The 17003-nt window shown below is 37.7% G+C and overlaps 1 protein-coding gene across 2 annotated transcripts in view; it reads right to left on the bottom strand.

The window, feature by feature from the left end:
* DMXL2 (Dmx like 2) overlaps positions 1 to 17003 on the bottom strand; it is a 39461-nt gene that overhangs the window by 16197 nt on the left and 6261 nt on the right. For both annotated transcript variants that reach the window (XM_031055854.1, XM_014306485.2), the window contains exons 8-24: positions 16456 to 16630; positions 15448 to 15681; positions 15057 to 15334; positions 14174 to 14864; positions 12410 to 12531; positions 11263 to 11352; positions 10481 to 10598; positions 9612 to 9731; positions 8927 to 9154; positions 6626 to 8305; positions 6222 to 6332; positions 5306 to 5475; positions 4653 to 4750; positions 4326 to 4491; positions 3101 to 3365; positions 1419 to 2506; positions 149 to 340 (exon numbers count right to left, since the gene is read on the bottom strand). In XM_031055854.1, coding sequence (XP_030911714.1) covers positions 149 to 340; positions 1419 to 2506; positions 3101 to 3365; positions 4326 to 4491; positions 4653 to 4750; positions 5306 to 5475; positions 6222 to 6332; positions 6626 to 8305; positions 8927 to 9154; positions 9612 to 9731; positions 10481 to 10598; positions 11263 to 11352; positions 12410 to 12531; positions 14174 to 14864; positions 15057 to 15334; positions 15448 to 15681; positions 16456 to 16630 — 5826 coding nt within the window. The remainder of the gene's footprint in view (positions 1 to 148; positions 341 to 1418; positions 2507 to 3100; positions 3366 to 4325; positions 4492 to 4652; positions 4751 to 5305; positions 5476 to 6221; positions 6333 to 6625; positions 8306 to 8926; positions 9155 to 9611; positions 9732 to 10480; positions 10599 to 11262; positions 11353 to 12409; positions 12532 to 14173; positions 14865 to 15056; positions 15335 to 15447; positions 15682 to 16455; positions 16631 to 17003) is intronic.

Genomic DNA, 17003 nt, shown 5'->3' with positions numbered 1-17003 from the left:
CAATGAAATCCACAGTGTGAAGAAAATGATACTGTCCAACTGTTAAAAAAGCAAACTTTCCTAAACTCACCCTGTACTCATTCCTGTCTTTTCCTGCTATCCTTACATTTCATCAAACATTAGGCCTTAGATTAAAGCTATGAATTACCTTGACATCTTCAATATTAGGATGTGGTGGTGACTTCATCTGCACAATAGTGTAAAGTATATCATGGATGTGGTTGTTTAAGTACAGCACAGGATTAGCTATCACAGTTTTTGTGGATGCTATGCTTGCAGAAAGCAGTGGTAGTGTTGTGGGTAGTGGAAGAGGAGACTGAAGTTGCTTTACAGTAGTTTCCTGTTTTAAAAGAAAGATTGTATTTTAAATCATTGCTTTGAAAAAAAAAATAGAGATAATTTTACATCTTAAATATATTTCCCAGATTATTTATCCTCTTCCACTGCTGTCTACTCAGTACAGACAAGATTTTACTGTCAAAAGCAAGTTATTATTTACTATAATTATAAGGTTCAGACCTGACAGCCATGTTTGCTGGAGCACATTTTGATTTCATGCAGGAAGAGTATTTTCATGTAGTTCATTAGGAAGTGTGGAGATTGTCTGTTAAGAAACAGTAACTAAAAATGTACTTGCAGTAGCACAAGTTGGTACAACTGGTCACTGGTCTGAGTTTAGGAACAAAGCCAAATATGTACTCATCTGAGTTTCTCAAGGGGAAACAAACAGAACTTTAAAAAATTATTTCATGTACATTCTAAGCCAAGTACCACCAAAACAGCTGTCTTTTGCCCCTATTTTAAATAGGAGAAATCTAGGACTAGAGCATGTGAAAAGACTTGCCCAGTATCAGATTATTTGCTGTAGCTCAGTGTAGTTAACATTTGCTGTAAAATATCTCTTTTTGTATGAAATGTAGAAAATGCCACAACAGATAAAGAGAGTAGTACCCTGTCTGACTTTATATTATTTGTTGAGCCTTGAAGCTAACACCCCATTCCTTCTAGCTCCTTTGCATGATTTGCAGAGGTCTACGAATGAGATTTTGTTTTATTTCACTAACTGTGAATTTAATTTATTACATAGGTACCTAGAAATTGTGATGAAAATTATGTCATAGTAACACATACATTGCTGCAGCAACAATACAAACCAGCAACATTTATATTCCATAATCATTAATAGCCTGATCTTCAGTGTCATATAGCAGATTCTTCAGAACCAAATAATCTGTATTGGGAAAAGCAGCACACTAAAATAGCAAATTCTTTGTCCAGGAACATTAAAATTATAAAGACCATTAGACTTACAGAACATTAGCAACATCTATCTAGGCACAAACTCATGCATTTGACATAACTGACAGTCTAGAACTCTTCACATTCATCAGCAGAAATGAATTTTGAATTTGCTTCACCTGCTGTGACTCCTGCAGCAAGAATTTCAGCTCCATCCTTACAGATGCTAAACCTCCACCTTGTGCCCCATGGAGACTACAGTAACTGAGGAAAACTCTGAGCAGAGCTTGGTTCTTCTGCAGCCACCACTTGCGCCTCTCAGCGTGCTCTCGCTTTGCCTGTAACCTGCGTCTTTCGATCTGATGCCGTTCGTACGAGCCAATGTCTGGCTTATCCATAATATCTTCAGGGTCAAGCAGATCCCCATGTACTTTGGTATATGTTTTACAGTAGTCTTTGTCCCCTGTGTCATGGTTGCATATTTCATGCATAGCAGCAATCTCTTTTTCCAGCCAGTTGTACAGCTGAAATCTGAGCTTTCCTCCATCCACTTCATAACCTGTAGCCAAAGTCCTCAGTTCAGTCATAAGGATTTTCAAACAGGCTCTGAATTTCAGTTGCTCAGCAATAACATCAACCTCAGTGTCTCCTGCCTCAGAAACCTCCCCATGTGGTGTTTGAGCCATGCTGGTGTCTGAGGTCCTCTCATCTTCACTCTTAGAATCAGACTTTTTCATCATTATCCCAAGATCCTTGTCTTCTTCATCTGATCCATTCTTGTCTTCACCCCAATCAAGAGTAAGGGGCTCATCATCAAATTTTACTGCTGGTTGACTCCAGTCAAATTGTGCTGAAGATTCAACAGTACTCTCCAAAGCAAACGAAGTTGAAATGGGTTTTGACCAGTCTATATCACCACTTCCAGCACCATCTTGTAGGGCTTTGGAATCTGAAACATCAGCCTGGACCGAAGGACTGGATGGATCTTTTTCTCCAGCTAGAGGTGACTTTTTTCTTATTTTTGGAATTTTGGAAAGGACTTCAAGGGCTAGTACAGGGCAGCCTACTTTAAAATGAGCATTTGCAGTAGTGAAGAATAATTTTCTTTCTATAAGATTAATTTTGTCAACAAAGCTTTTCTCAGTTTTTAGACCTAAGGTGGCGAGAGTTCCTTCTGGTGAGCTGAAGTATCTTCGGATGAGCAAAGGGTGGGTGCGAAGATAGTTGTAGAAACTGAACACCACAGGATTGCAGGATTTGACAATAACTGAGGAATTAAACAGATATGACATCTACTGAAAATGCCTTTTAGATGGTGTTATTCTGTTTTGCAGTTATTTCCTGCATTAGAGATTTATCAAAACACACAAAGACAATTTTGGGTCTAGTGACCAAAATAAAATGAAATAATTACTTATTCTCCACAAAAAGAATAAAGGTATCAGCTGAATGAATAAAAAGATACAAATTCTATCATTTGCCTTGCAATTACATTGCACTCAGCTAAGCTGTAAGGCAGCTGAGATGATCATCCAGGTAGAGATTTCCCCAAGGAAATTCCTGGAGGGAATATGAAACCTATGTGGCCACCTGTCACTTAACATGAATCTTGAATACATGGGATAGGAAATCTTGCTACAATATTGCTAATTCCTAGACGTAAGAATAATAATTTAAGTCCACTGGAAAAAGGACTAACCAGCATTCATTACTAGAAAAGGATTGTATGGGAGTGCTAAACAAAGACAGTTCTCCTGACCTGAGCTGACAGCAGGAACTAAGTTTGGTGTTAGAAGGTTGAAAACCATCTCTTCTTTTTCTTAATATGTTTGCCCTATCAGATTAATATTTTTTCCCTTACCTGGGTTTTCATCATCATCTTTGGGTGTTTGTTCCAATAATGTATCCAGTGCTCGTGTGTAATCTTTCATTATCCAGTATGCAATGCTTCTCAGAAATGGATCAGAATGCAACTTAGTACAGCTGAATCCAGTTCCATCCTTCTGGCAACCCAAAATCTTTTCATAGAGAATGGAGGTGTATGTGACAGAGGTTTCAAACTCTGATTCATACAAACGAGCAATGACCATGGCCAATTGGATGTCTTCCATTTTCTCAAGGCACACCTATGATAAGCAGTGGGGAAAAGGTTGTTTTATAAGGGGAGTTCTGTAAAATAAAGTGAATAGCAATATATGTTTACAGAACAGATTTTTTTTTCTCCTCCTATTTGTTCTTTGAAGTATAAATTAATCTTCAGGTCAAAAATGTGGTAAGTGATAGATATCCAAGTAACATTTTCTTCTGTTTGGAAAGAGGTGTACTTTCCTCTATTTTAGGGATTTCAATAAGCATAGCAGTATATAGCATTAAAAAAATAATATGGCAGAAGATAAGGATGTCTATTTTTATTCCATCTAGTAGAATAATTGCATCCTCCAACTTTCATGTTATTATGTCACTGGTAAGATATTTTTCACACCATCTCATGTAGAATTACATCTCTGAGGAAAACACATTCTCAAGTGAAGACAAACATACTGAAAATAAATAGGCAGATAGTCTAAAAGTTCTCTAAATGCCATCCTCTCCTGAGAGATGATAGTGCTTAGCTTATGATCCTTGTCACAGCTCCCACCTCCCTTGTGGCAAGCGGCATCATAGCTTCACTAAAAGGGGATCCCAGAACTGCTTCACAAGAGAACTCTTGACTTCTTTTTTTTCACTTAATGTTGAACCAAGAGGTCATGCAGAATAGCTCAAGGCTGAACAGAGTGCTACAACTTAACTGTGCAGTTCAAACAAAGTTTTGCCAGAAGGGTCACAGTTCCAAGTACTCCCAAGAGTACTTCCACTGAGAAATGGTATCTGAACAATTATTCTGGCCTTCAAATCAGCTTCCCAGTTGCTTTTCACAGTAGTGTGGAGGTAAATGGTATGTCTGCAGGACAAAAGGGGGTCCTGTGTAGACATACCATCCCATTTCTGCTGCCACAAATTGTGAAAACTTCATTAGAGGACAGCTTGTAAGGATGCAGTAACAGGTCAAATCAGAAACTGAAACTTAATTTCTCAAAAGCAGATACCTCTATAGCATCTTTTAGTGAACCTGCTAGCAAGAAAAATGCAGCTGACTGCTCAAAACGTTGTTTTCCCAACAAAGCAAAAGCATTTTTTAAAGCAGCTTTACGCCATCGGTCTTCATTGAAGTTGTGGCTGAAAAAGGCAGTCATCTTTTCATCATGCTGGGACCTGCATAAAGAAATGCAATGTATAGAGCTATTTATTATGTACCTTAGCATACTATCACTTGAACAACATTACTTGAAATTAAACTCTACTCTTGAATGAGTTCTGCTTTGCATTCCTGGTTCAATTAAGATTTAATCAAACTTCAAGTTAGCAGAACTCACCTAAACAGACCCCACACCACTGCCTTTTTCTTCATAGCAAGGTAAAAAAGTGCAGCATCTAAGGCATCATTGTTCCTCTGGAATGAAGCTTTTGCAACCTGTAGTGAACAAAGTCTACTATTATTGAAGAAAATATAAAAGCTGCTGTTAGCTAAATAACCTGTGTTCTTTGTCACAGAGGATGGGAAGGTAGACTGTGTTATCTCTACAAAGCAGCAAAGTAATTTGTGAGAATGTTTTATTCCTATCTAACAGAGTTCTATGCTGCAAATGCTTTTAAGAGTCAGAAATACAGCACTATTGCAGAAAGCAACCCCTCTCAAGCACACTGGGACATCAGCAATGCGCAAATAAAAATTATTTTCTTTAAAATTGTTACAGTAACTCATACTATTAGGTGAAATTCCTCTGGCAATCCATTACTTAAAAATGCTTAAGCTAATAGCAGTATTTCTTGAATGAACACTGTTTGGGTTTTATATAGGACTCTTATGTAATTGGATTTGGAGTACTAGGATAATTGTTTTGCCCCTGGATTCTTTGAATAAACTGTAGCATTTAAAAATGTATTTTTACATTAGATGGCTTGGAAATTTAGTGTAGTAGGCACATCTAACAGCATGGAGCTAGAGTCTGTAACCAGTAAAAAGTACCTTCTCAATGCACCTTCGGAGAGTGTTGATATTCCTGACCCACCAACCAATGCCCATCGCTCTCAGCTCAGACCACTGTGGGTCTCCCTTCTGGATAGCAGGAATCATATTGATCAACTCCTCCTCAGCCTCAGAATGGAAAGCCCATGCAAAATGGCAAGTTGACAGGCCTAAACAATAACATAAACCAATACAATTCAGAAGACTAAGAGTTGCTAATAAGTAAATGGAACATTTCAGGGATGCAAAGTGGGGCCTCCAACCCAAGAGTTGGGTACATCTGAGAGACACTGATTCCCTCAAAAGGAAGTAGAGCTTTTAAAGGAACAGCTGAAGTATCTTTTTGCTTGCTAGGGATGTCCTCTCCTCTGTACTTCTTTCAAAATTTTCCAGTACCCCATTCATAACTATGAAAGATTTATATGTTGAAGGACCAAAGGAAAAATATTCTGTTATCACAGAGGCAGACCCATTTTGGGCCAGAAACCTTTCTCTCTGCACTTTAGGTGGTAACTTCTTCGCTTTTATTGTGAAATAAGTTTTCTTATTGCTGTATTACCAACATTTACTCAGATTGAGCAAAAAAACCCCACCCTACTGTGATGAAAATAATAAAATATTCCTTAAGATAAACCCATGCTCATGTAAGTAAATGTCTCAATTCTTCTAGCAGAAACAATGAATTACATATACAATCTGTGTTTTATCTGGTTGGGCAATTTATTCATGCCTCAAACCGGATAGGTCAGAATCTTCTATTCTAGAGCTATCCTTTTTTTGCTATTTACAGTGCATGTAGGGAAGCCTACACCAAGCCTTTGCAAGAATAATGGCCTTAATGAAATAGAAAATGAATATGCAGAGAATAGAAGTATGGCATTATAAATGAAAGGCAAGCAGACGCTGTGAGGGTTACCTTGGTGGAGCAGCTGGACACGGTACAGGGGAGGCAGGGATGTCAGCAGGCAGGTGTGCAGGCGCATGGCCAGCAGGTACCGCAGGCCACATTCATCCAAGGTATCTCTTCCTGTGCCATAGGAAACACACTTTTAAACATGCAGCTGACTACAGCAGGCACAGATACAAGCTATCATAACAGTGTGTGAGGAATGTATGAAAGTGCCATAAGACTGCTGAGAACCTGAACTACAAGATATTTATTATGTATGAACTACAAGTTCTTACTTACGTCTGTTTTCCTTTCCTGCTGTATCTAACCTGGATAAGTGATGCGATCTTTCAGCGTTGTTATCCCAAAATACCCAAGGACTAAGTTTACCTTTGTAAGAATGTCAATTCAATAATATGTCAGTTACTAACCTGAGTAATTCTTATCTCTGTTCTCATCTAGTTCAGTGCTTGTCGTGGCCACAGTGTCTGCCAAAGCTACAAGGAACATCTGCTCCAGCCGAGTGAGGCCTGGCAAACTTGAGTGCATCAGGTGGCTTGAAAGGACACTGGCGTGTTCTCGGCCAAAGTAAGTTGGCCCATACTGTGACAGATTAATAACTTTGGATTTACTCTCTCTCTTTTCAGGCTCAAAATCTATAAAGTCTTCGGTTGTAACAGGTTGAATCTGGAACAGATCTGAGTACTGATCCTCTGTTTTTCTCTTTGCATGGTCTTCAGAGCCCTGAGGTATTTTAGAAGTTTCTTCGGCAACATAGGTGGCATCCTGATCTGCAGCAAGCAGTGCATACAGCGGCAGTGGGGGAATTGAGTCTATCTCTGTGTAGTCTCGGGTCCCATCTTTCCCAGCAGTAATGGTATCCTTGGCAGTGCTGCCACTCACACTGATGGTGCGGGAAAGATGGCGTTTAGGACCAGCTCCTTCTCCAGCTTCCGTGTCTTTGACTATTGCAACTTCTCCTGCAATGCATTTAACTAAATGCGACAGAATGGCTTTGGCTCGGCGAACTTTACCCAGGTCCATCAGTTCTAACAACTGGGTTGGATGATACTGGGGTAGAGTAGGTGAAAGAACATGAGCAGCTTCAAAGAGGCCCCCATCCTGAATTACAGTTGGAGTGCCAAAAACATCATCCACAACACCTGCCCCATCAATTACACTGGTCTTCTTCACTACTGCGCTTGTTTTGAATGGATCTTGTGTTGTTGAGTCTTCAGAAGGAAAAACGTCACTTTCTCCATTACCAAACTTGACGGCGTGTTTCCACTGGGCATAAACATGCATTTCACAGTCCATGCCCACCACCAGTATTCCATCTCTCACCCAGGACAGAGACACAGGCAGGGAAGGAGTGCCATCCACGGATGAAACCAAATCAATGGACCTCAGCAACACCCACTTTGACTTCACACCTTGTTTTATGCTCCCGCCTAGTGGCAGGGTGATGACAGCTACTCCCTCTTTGCTGCTGGTTTGATCTGTTACAATCCCTGAAAGCCTTCCATACATGAAGATGTTGGCACCCACTCCAACTGTCAGTATATGTGAACCATCTTCTTTTGAAACCCAGTCCAAATGCACCAAATGCTTGATACTGGGCACTAGGTATTTGTCTTTATTCAAAAAAGCATCTGACTTACTGTAAACAAATAAATTACTGTCCACGCTGACCCTTGAGTCAAGTACACTTCCAACTTTAACTAAATCATCCAGATGAATTGTCTGTTCCAAAACCCACTCTGATCCTCCAGTAGACTCACATTCAAGTATACAAACATGCATGGAAAATTCTTTGGAAACAAACCCATTATGCTGTATGGGTTGTTTGTATGCCACTGCAAGACGTCCTGTGTAAGAACAGCTAACAGCAACCGGCCTTCCTACTATGCTCACTGTACTGCTGTTGTCTTCCCCCTCATCATTCATTAAAGGCCATTTTCTCCAGTGGTAGGTCTCCTTCTCCTCAGTTCTGCTGTTTGGGTCAGTCTCTACAGTGCATCTCCAGAACCGCACTCTGTTGTCCGAACAGGACGTTACTATCAAATATGGTGCGAGGCAGACAGGGTATATGGATGAGGAACTCAAGTGACCTAAGTCAGAACAAACATATTCACTTTTAGTAATACACAATAGAATGCCTTTATGATTAAAGCAGACATAACGCTGTCTACCTACTGCTAGAGAACTTTACAACCTGGTGTTATTTTTTAAATTTGGGTTTGGATAAGGGCAAATGATATCAGAGCTGGTAACAGTCTTTCAGCTTGAACATTACCTATTATCTGCATTTCTGGTCACTATTCAAAGAAGATAAAGTGGAACTGAACTAATTCCGAGAAGGGCTCTTAGAACAATGAGAGGAATACAAAGACAAACAGAAGAAAGGTGTAAGTGCATCAGGAAAAAAACCCACTATATATCAAATGCTGGCAAATGAGCAACTGGGTATAAACTGTTCATTAATAGATTAACACTAAAAATTACATTTCCAACTATTAGAGCGGTAAGTTTCAGGAACAGCGTTCCTGTGGGGACTTGATACATTTACAGAAGAGTAACATGACATGGGCATGATGATTTGAAAGAACCTTTTCAGTCCTTTGTGTTTTCTGTATCAGTAAATCAGAGTATTATAGGCTGGGGAGATACAATTCTATAAACTAGGAGATAAATCAGTGGACCAACTGTATAGCAAAAATTGTATAAGTTACCTGCTGAAGGAGTTGCTCTCACTACTTCCACACCAACAGGAAGATCCAGGGGTTGGCTATACACAAGTCTGGAGCTCAGAATGAGTTTACTGGCAGTCTGAAGGTTAGCAATTGATGAAGATCGTGGTATGGGACTTATGCCAGGTGATACATCTGGAGAAGAATCCACAGTCTTCTGCTCAGGTACACTAAGCTTATTATCTGCTGAAGATGCTTCAGTTGATTTTGCTATATTAAAAAATGCCAGAAGTGTTAAAAAATTGTAAGGACAAAGGATTAATATCTGATAATCAAATTTATTTGTTTTTACAAGAGCTCAAGTTGCACACAAAATAATTATATGATGTGTGCATGCTGTGTCAGTTTTATTGCATGCTGTGACTATTCATTTAAGACATCCATAACAATCTGAAATACTGATAGTTTGAAATAAAGAAGCCACTGCTTAAGTACATTACTTATCCCATCAACACGTTTTAATATCGTTAGTAGTTTAAAATGCCATCAATATTTGTAAGGAAGTTTACTGCTTCTATTACATTGATATATTATTCTGAAGATTCTTGATTTTTAGGCTTCTTCTGGGCAAAGGTGATACAATTTGTTTTATAATAAACCACCAAAATTTGTTTTATCTTAAGTAATATGATAGAAATGTCTAAGAAAATTACAACCACTCACTCACCTAAACAGGCTTGAACAGATTTGAGATGAAGATGCCACATTTGAAGAACAGAACAGCCGCTGCTATCTTTTTCAATCACTACCAGGTAGAACTTCTCTGAGAAAGGTGGTGGACGATACCCTGTAATTTACATATCGTATATAAAATATATAAACATATATATTGATATAAGGCCATTAAATTTATATTTAACTGAAATAATTTTTCCATAGCAAAAGATTCTCTAAAACCTGACAATAAAATCCCCATTTTCATCTTTGAAATAAATGGTTAGATTATAAAACCAAATATTGAAACAGTGTCATTAGTAGCATGCTTTAACTGACATTTTGATTACTCATGACAACAGAAGAATTACAAAATAGATAATGACTTACGGACAATCTGAGTATTAATGGCAAATCTATTTTATTAGATATTTGCCTTTCCATTCAGTTTGAACTATTTTGCCAGATTATAAAGACTCTCCTACCTGTCTTCCTTTTTCTTTTGAAGTTTTAAGTCTACTACCAAACCTTCCAGTGACTTTCTACTGTGTTAACTTGAAAGCCAGGTATATTGCCATCATTACCTGCAACTACCTATTGATGCAGAAAATGTGCTTCTCTTCTGTTCACATTTTATATACGACATAAACACTTTGAAAAATGTACTTTGTCACATAAGCTGTTTCACTCTAAGCAATTAGAAAGTCTTTGTTTAACACCATTTAGCAACAATTCATATGAGCAATACATGACAGCCATTTCACTAAATTTTACAGATTCTCATTTAAAAGTAAATTACCACATGCCAGCCAGATTTTAGTATTCCTGAAAAACATTTTTTGCTACCAATTTAATTCATATTAGTTATAGTTCATGCTATACCTTGTGATGGCTGGAAAAATATCTCAGTTTCCTTCCCTTCTGCATCCTCCTTATGTGGTTTGTATCCCAAAATGAAGTCTTCTTGGAAGACATGAAGCAATTGTGTGTTTGAGCCACACTGAAACATTGAGCAATTGTTATGCTTCCAGAACAGTACAGCAACATTTAGTATTAATGCAATTAATTATTTCCTCTATGCAATCTAGCTACCACTGAGCAAGATTTTCTTCTATAAAGTTTAAAATTATAATCAGAAAACCCAAATATTTGCTTTTCCTATTATGAACAGCATGTTCTAGAACTCATCATTTGTATATTGAAATAATTTTACAGAGGTCTGCCAGGACAGATAAATTCTGTAATAATACTTCTGCTGCAGTTATTGACTGATGAATTAGTATCTGATTCATTTTTATTTCTTTGGTGTTGAATAAATAACAGCGGCAAAAAGTCTCAGACTTCTATCCCACTTCAGTGGGAGGACATGACTGCAGCAAATTGCTTGGGAAATCTGAAAAAGGGAAGAAATAGCAGATTTTCCTTCTCTCAGATATCTTAATATCTGTCTTTTCTGTCAGCAACATATTTCTTTGCAGTAACTCTACCTCGCTACAGAGAAGGCTGCTCATGGTGAAATTCTTCCCTGATGGTAAGGAAAAATATATCCCCAAAACAGAGTGGGCAAAGTGATGTTGCAAAACATCTTTTCAACAGATTAGGCTAATTAACAAAGTTATTAAACACCCTTATGTGATACCCTAAAGAGTCAACTATTTATTTACTTTGTTAGTTATTGCATCGAGCTCAATGATACATCCTGGTCGAGCAGTAGATTGTTGGCTCACAATATTAAACACCTCCCCAATAAGTTTCTGAAACAGAGAAAAAGAAGTAGAATTAGTATATTTTTCCTTTGGACAAAAGAAAATTGCAGTTCCTTATGAGAAACTGATGCTTCAAGTTTTTCTTGTTGGCACAAAGCATAACAGAGTTCTTGCAGTTGTCACTTTTGACACTCATAAATAATGTATTTATCAAAGCATGTGCACTGTTGTGAGTCAGTAGCTCTTCACAGGGATGAAACACCAGTTTTTATGGAAGCTAAATATTGCTAATTTAAAGATTTATCCTTGCATAACACCCCATAATGTGTCTGTGCAATGAGAAACAATATACCCTTTCACTTCTCTTTCAAGCTTTTGTCACAACATGTAGAAAACACCTTCAGTACAGCTTATATATAAGCTGAAAGCTCTATTGATTTTTGCTGGAATGTTCATAGTCACTGCTCCTAGAACAGATTCTTCAGACTGATCTGAATACTGACAGGCCCTGTCTTGCAAGATAAAATAACAGAAGAATGGGAAAAAATTAAAGATGTGTTTCTTTATACAATAACAGTACAAGGTCAGGCTTTACTTTTCCTAAAGTCACAGAAATGAAAGATAAAAAGAGTGAAAAAATTAGTTATTGAAAAAAAAAGAAAGCTAGTATGACCCTTAGCTGATTCCCTTATATCCCACCATCTCTGCCCTTCCTCATATATAGATGTAACTTAGGTGGATACACCTCAGCCTTGCTTTTCTGTTTTCATCTTCCCTCTTGCTCTTGACTCCCCTTTTCTGAGAGGGTAAACTAAGAAATCCTATTTTTCCTTTTCTCACCTGCCACAGGTTGGAGAAACTTGTATGGAAATTTTGGTTCAGCGCAGACACTTTTAGTAGTAATAGCTGCATTTTTTCTGCTAATGCTTAAAGAGAGCTGCAAAACATGCAACTATGCAAGATGTAATGCATAAGATCTATACATGAAATTGCACAAAAATCACACAGAACTAAAGGAAGACAAACCACTGGAAGGGGGAAAAGGTGAGTTACATTAGTTGTATTTTAACAGTTTCAAACCAAACCACTGCTATGTAGAACTTACAGATGATTCAGGGTCAGATAATTCATCCAGCAGCTTTCGTGCATCTACAACAGCTTGATAGAGCCTCAGGTTTTTGCCATCTGATGCAACAAAGCAAGCACTAGCAGAGTTGCAATAGGTACCTAGTAGGAGACACAGGAAAATCAATGAAGAAAAAAATGGCAGCCAATGGCATCAGGCAGTCTATTACAATCCTCACTCAGTATGTGAACATGCTTCAAACATAATTTTCATCAGCATTGAAGCAAAAAACCTAAGCAAATGTGTGCATTAATACAACATCATTTGAACTTTGAAATAATTCCCTTTCTGTTCCTGAATGTACCCAGAACTCCTGAAAAAGGTTCAACAATCTAAGCTGAACTCATGTATGTTTACAAACACTCCACAAAAGCCCCAGTCTGTAGTACACCTAAGGAAATGCTGCCATTCTTTACTGTGGTGATGTTTGATTCACTGTCACCTCCAGGGCATTGCTTGGAAGAGCCAACTCCAGATTCCCAAGGTTGTCACAGACAATTCAGGGTAGGAGTCTAAGGGGAAACTATTCAGCCATAGCTTTCTTCCTTGTTTATTGACCCTAGGCTCTTTACATAAAATTAATCTCTGTGAATATTCCCTTATGCCCTGCAGTTGAAAGTGCAGACATAAAAGTGGAGGGAGAAATAGATACGTCTACAGTTCTGAACAAAATATGAAAAATTGTAAGAGTGTCTTTTTTTCTTTCTCAACAGTATATATAACAGGCTTGACACTCTGATATACATTTTCCTCTGAACTACAAGAATGCAGCTCATTATTTGTGTTTAGAAAACTTTGTGGGATATAGACCAGAAAATGAATTTGTTTTATTTTAAATCAAATATATTATGTATTTATAACTTTGCATTAGTATAAAATTTAATGCTACACCCACAGTACAGATGGCTTTTAGTACTGTATACAAAGATGACAACTACTACAACACATCTTTGTGATAATTAGAAAATAAGTATCTGTGTGGCTTGATAGAATAACATTTGTAGAAGTAATTTTCTTAATTGCAATGGAAAGCTCTAAAATTAAAAACAAAAACTGAAGAATTGGCCAAGGGCATCATACATCAGATGTTATACAGTCTGAACTCTGAAAAAGTGTTCTTTGCAGTTCTGTAAAGTTAATGTAGTTTATTTATTTATAAATATCCTGGGTTCCAACCAGGCTTTTGTAAGCTTCTGGTTGTCTGAAGAACTTCAGTACTGCTTCAGGACCTCCTAAGCAGTTTTAAGCCAGCATGTTAAAGGGATTTGAGCCAATTTAATGCCAATTTTGGCTGAAAATCTTCCCCTATAGTTCTGATATTCAGGTGGTCCAAATACTAGCTCTGTTCAAGCCAGTGCCTCTGCAGCTGCACATGGCCAGCACCCTAATCCATCAGCACACTTGCATTTGCAAACCACATCAATGCAGAGAGCACTCAAGGAAGCTGCCTGAAGCACTGGGGAAAGGCAGCATCCTGTTCTCTGTGGGAGCAAGGAGTGCTTACTCACAGAAAGGAGTTCCTATCAGCTGATCCACGGGGACTGCAGACACACTCAGACTACTGCAAGTGATTTGCAGTAGCTTAGCCACAAACAAAGTAAAAATGCTTAATTTGCATAGTAAAAGGAAATTTTTGAAAAGTAAATGTAAATACACTCCGAATAAAACAGTAATTTATTGTAACAAATTAATTCTACAACACACAGTGTCAACTCTATGTGGAAACAGGCCAGGTATACTCACCAAGGCAATAGCTGGGAATGAGTGTTGGAAGCCAGGCTACGTTAGAGAAAGCAGAGGTGTGAAGAGAGTTAATTCGAGCCAGCTCAGACACTCCTCCAGTGTAGGATAAAGGTCCTATGGGGTCTACTCGCCACAGAATCAGCTCACTGTAGATTGCATTTGGGTCATGGAATGTACGGGTTGCTGCATTTTTAAGCTGCTGCTTAGAAGAACCTCTCTTATGTTTAATAGGATCCATCATCCTGTTTATCCTGTCAGAGTCCCAGGAGGTGTCTGACTCAGGAGTTAACAGAGCATTGTGATGAGAAGATGTCAGCAGCAATGGTAAAACAGAATGGCAGGCCAGATCATTGAGGTGAAAGCGGTGTCCACAGTACCTGAACTTATGGGATACAGTTAGCACAGTAGTGAAAGCTGATTTATCAGCAAAAGTAACTGCCCACTGGTTTAGAGAGCCATCTATGTGTTTGGAAATCATCATTACCACAGGAGAAATTATATTCACATTGTCCTGGGCAAAGCTTGGTCCTTTATTTGCTAGAGTATTATCTGTAAAGTCCATTGTTTTCTGCTGTGCAGCACTGCTGCTGTCTTTTACAAAGACAGGGCAGGCATACATCATAATATTTTTACTAAGGGAGCTAGCATCTCCAGATGGAAATGCAACAGGAATCCTGGAAGAAAATGAAACCTAAAAAAAAAAAAAAAAAAAAAAAAAGGAAAGAAATTAGAATATATGAACTCAGCTTCTCAGCTTCAGCCTAAATAAAGGCCAGCTATTTTAAAGGAAGCACTTAAAATGGAATTCCTACTGATGTTCAGCTCTAAAGCAAAGGACAATGTTAACACAAAAAATAATAAAACCATTTCAAATATACCATACCTGAACTTGTCGAAAGATGCCTGGAGTGTATTCATCTAAATACTTCACATGCCACACTAGAAAGGTCCCATCAACAGGATGGATAGTGAAAAGCATATCTGGATTCCTGTTCCATTCTGTTAGGAGCAAGTCAATTTTCCGGTCCAACAAAACTGTGGGCAGAGGCAGGCGTGGGCCCGCTAGCAGAGATGTTTTGGGGCTTCCCTCTCTTTCTCCATCTTCATGTTCTGAAGAGCCTGTACCAGTCCCGGTCTCTGATTCTCTGTCTATAGACAAATCTGCAACAGAAATGTGTCATTTTATGCAAAGATTTCCCTATCTGTTTCCATTCAAAACACAGATTTTAATCTGCTAGTAGTACTAGCTGAACAGAACTAACCAGATTACTAACCATGATCTAACTTCATGTGTAAGCCTTTTTCTTTTTCTTCTGTTTCTTCTTCCTCTTCAGCTTCAATATCAAAATCTTGTTCTAGATGTTGTTCTGAAATTTGTCTTAGATGCTGCATGAATACTTCAATAGAGGATGTAAAATGAAATTCTTTATTATTCAGCCAGTGGACAACAAAGCCTCCACTTCCTTCATCTATATTAAAAGCAGTTCCAGCCAACACCGAAGGAATATCTGTGGACATTTTAAACAAATAAAAAACCTATGCATTAAACTATATAAAAATATATAAAACTATATATTAAGCTAAATATTAACCACTCATCTTTTTATTCATATATGCATGTACACACACACACATTTCACTTATTTTAGGTATAACATAATTTGTGCCTGCAAGATTAAAAAAGGTAAAGATCAAGATTTTACATCCAATTGTAATGAAAACAGTAAAGATATTTTAAGGTCAATAAATTTACATGAAAATTTATTCTTATGTGAATGATAAATGACATTTAGTGGTTCTAACTGCTCAGTTTCATGTGTTGCAATGTTGACTTGGGTGTATGGATTTTAGGTAAAGCATGTAACTGCTATTTAATCTTTTCCTTCTTTAAAAATATTCTGCATTATTCTACAAAAAGCAGCTGATTTCCCACCAAAAAGACTCTCTTACAGCTCTTTTTCAATCACTACATTCTTTAGGATGCAATTACTCTATTCATCACATGCCATGGCCCCCCAAACCAAGAATCAAACACCAACCAGACTGGAAATTTATGCTTCTTTTGCCTTCTGATCTGCAAAGATGAATTTAATTTGGTCATAAAGGTGCTGAAGGTATTCAGAATAAATTCAGCTTCATTTGTCTTAAAGAACTCTGCCAAATAACAGACTTCCTGTAAGCTCCCTCTATTTAATGAGGCTAAGTTCAGCTTCCTTTATTTTTTTCATGTTGTGCAAAGACATTATTGTAGTCTAATCAAGAGTTGTATTTCTGTATTTCACCTGTATTAGGGTTGATGCTTGCTGCTATGTGGAAGTGACCAAGTGCATTTGCTTGATGGGAAATGTGACGCTGAACTTCGTGAGTGCCCTGCTGATCTGGCAGTACATCTGTGTGGGTAACAAGAACTGAAGATCTCCTTTGTCCTTTTCGCATATTTTTCAAATGATGAATTGTCTGTTGTAGTTATAAAAAATAAATTAATAAATACCAAAAACCACTGCAAGATTAAAAGTTACACTTGCATAAAGCTTCTTTCTACTAAAGAAATGAAGACTAATTTCAAAAGGATTATTTTAAATATATTTCAACACAGATTAGTAACACTTCTGTACATCTGATCTACCCAAAAGTAAAGCTCTTCTAACAGTCTTCTAAAAGTTCCTTTAATATCTCTACTCAACAACACCACAAAAATACACAGGATTTTGCACAATGTTCATGAACAAGGTGAAAACAATCTAAAAGCAGTAACTTCTGTAATGTAATTTTACAATGAATTATTTTTGTATGACTGAAAATTTCTGAGCATATAAAAAGCACAACTGAT

The sequence above is a fragment of the Geospiza fortis genome, unplaced genomic scaffold (genome assembly GCF_000277835.1).
Source record: "Geospiza fortis unplaced genomic scaffold, GeoFor_1.0 scaffold171, whole genome shotgun sequence".
Taxonomy (NCBI): domain Eukaryota; kingdom Metazoa; phylum Chordata; class Aves; order Passeriformes; family Thraupidae; genus Geospiza; species Geospiza fortis.
This window is presented reverse-complemented; position numbering and strand designations above follow the sequence as displayed.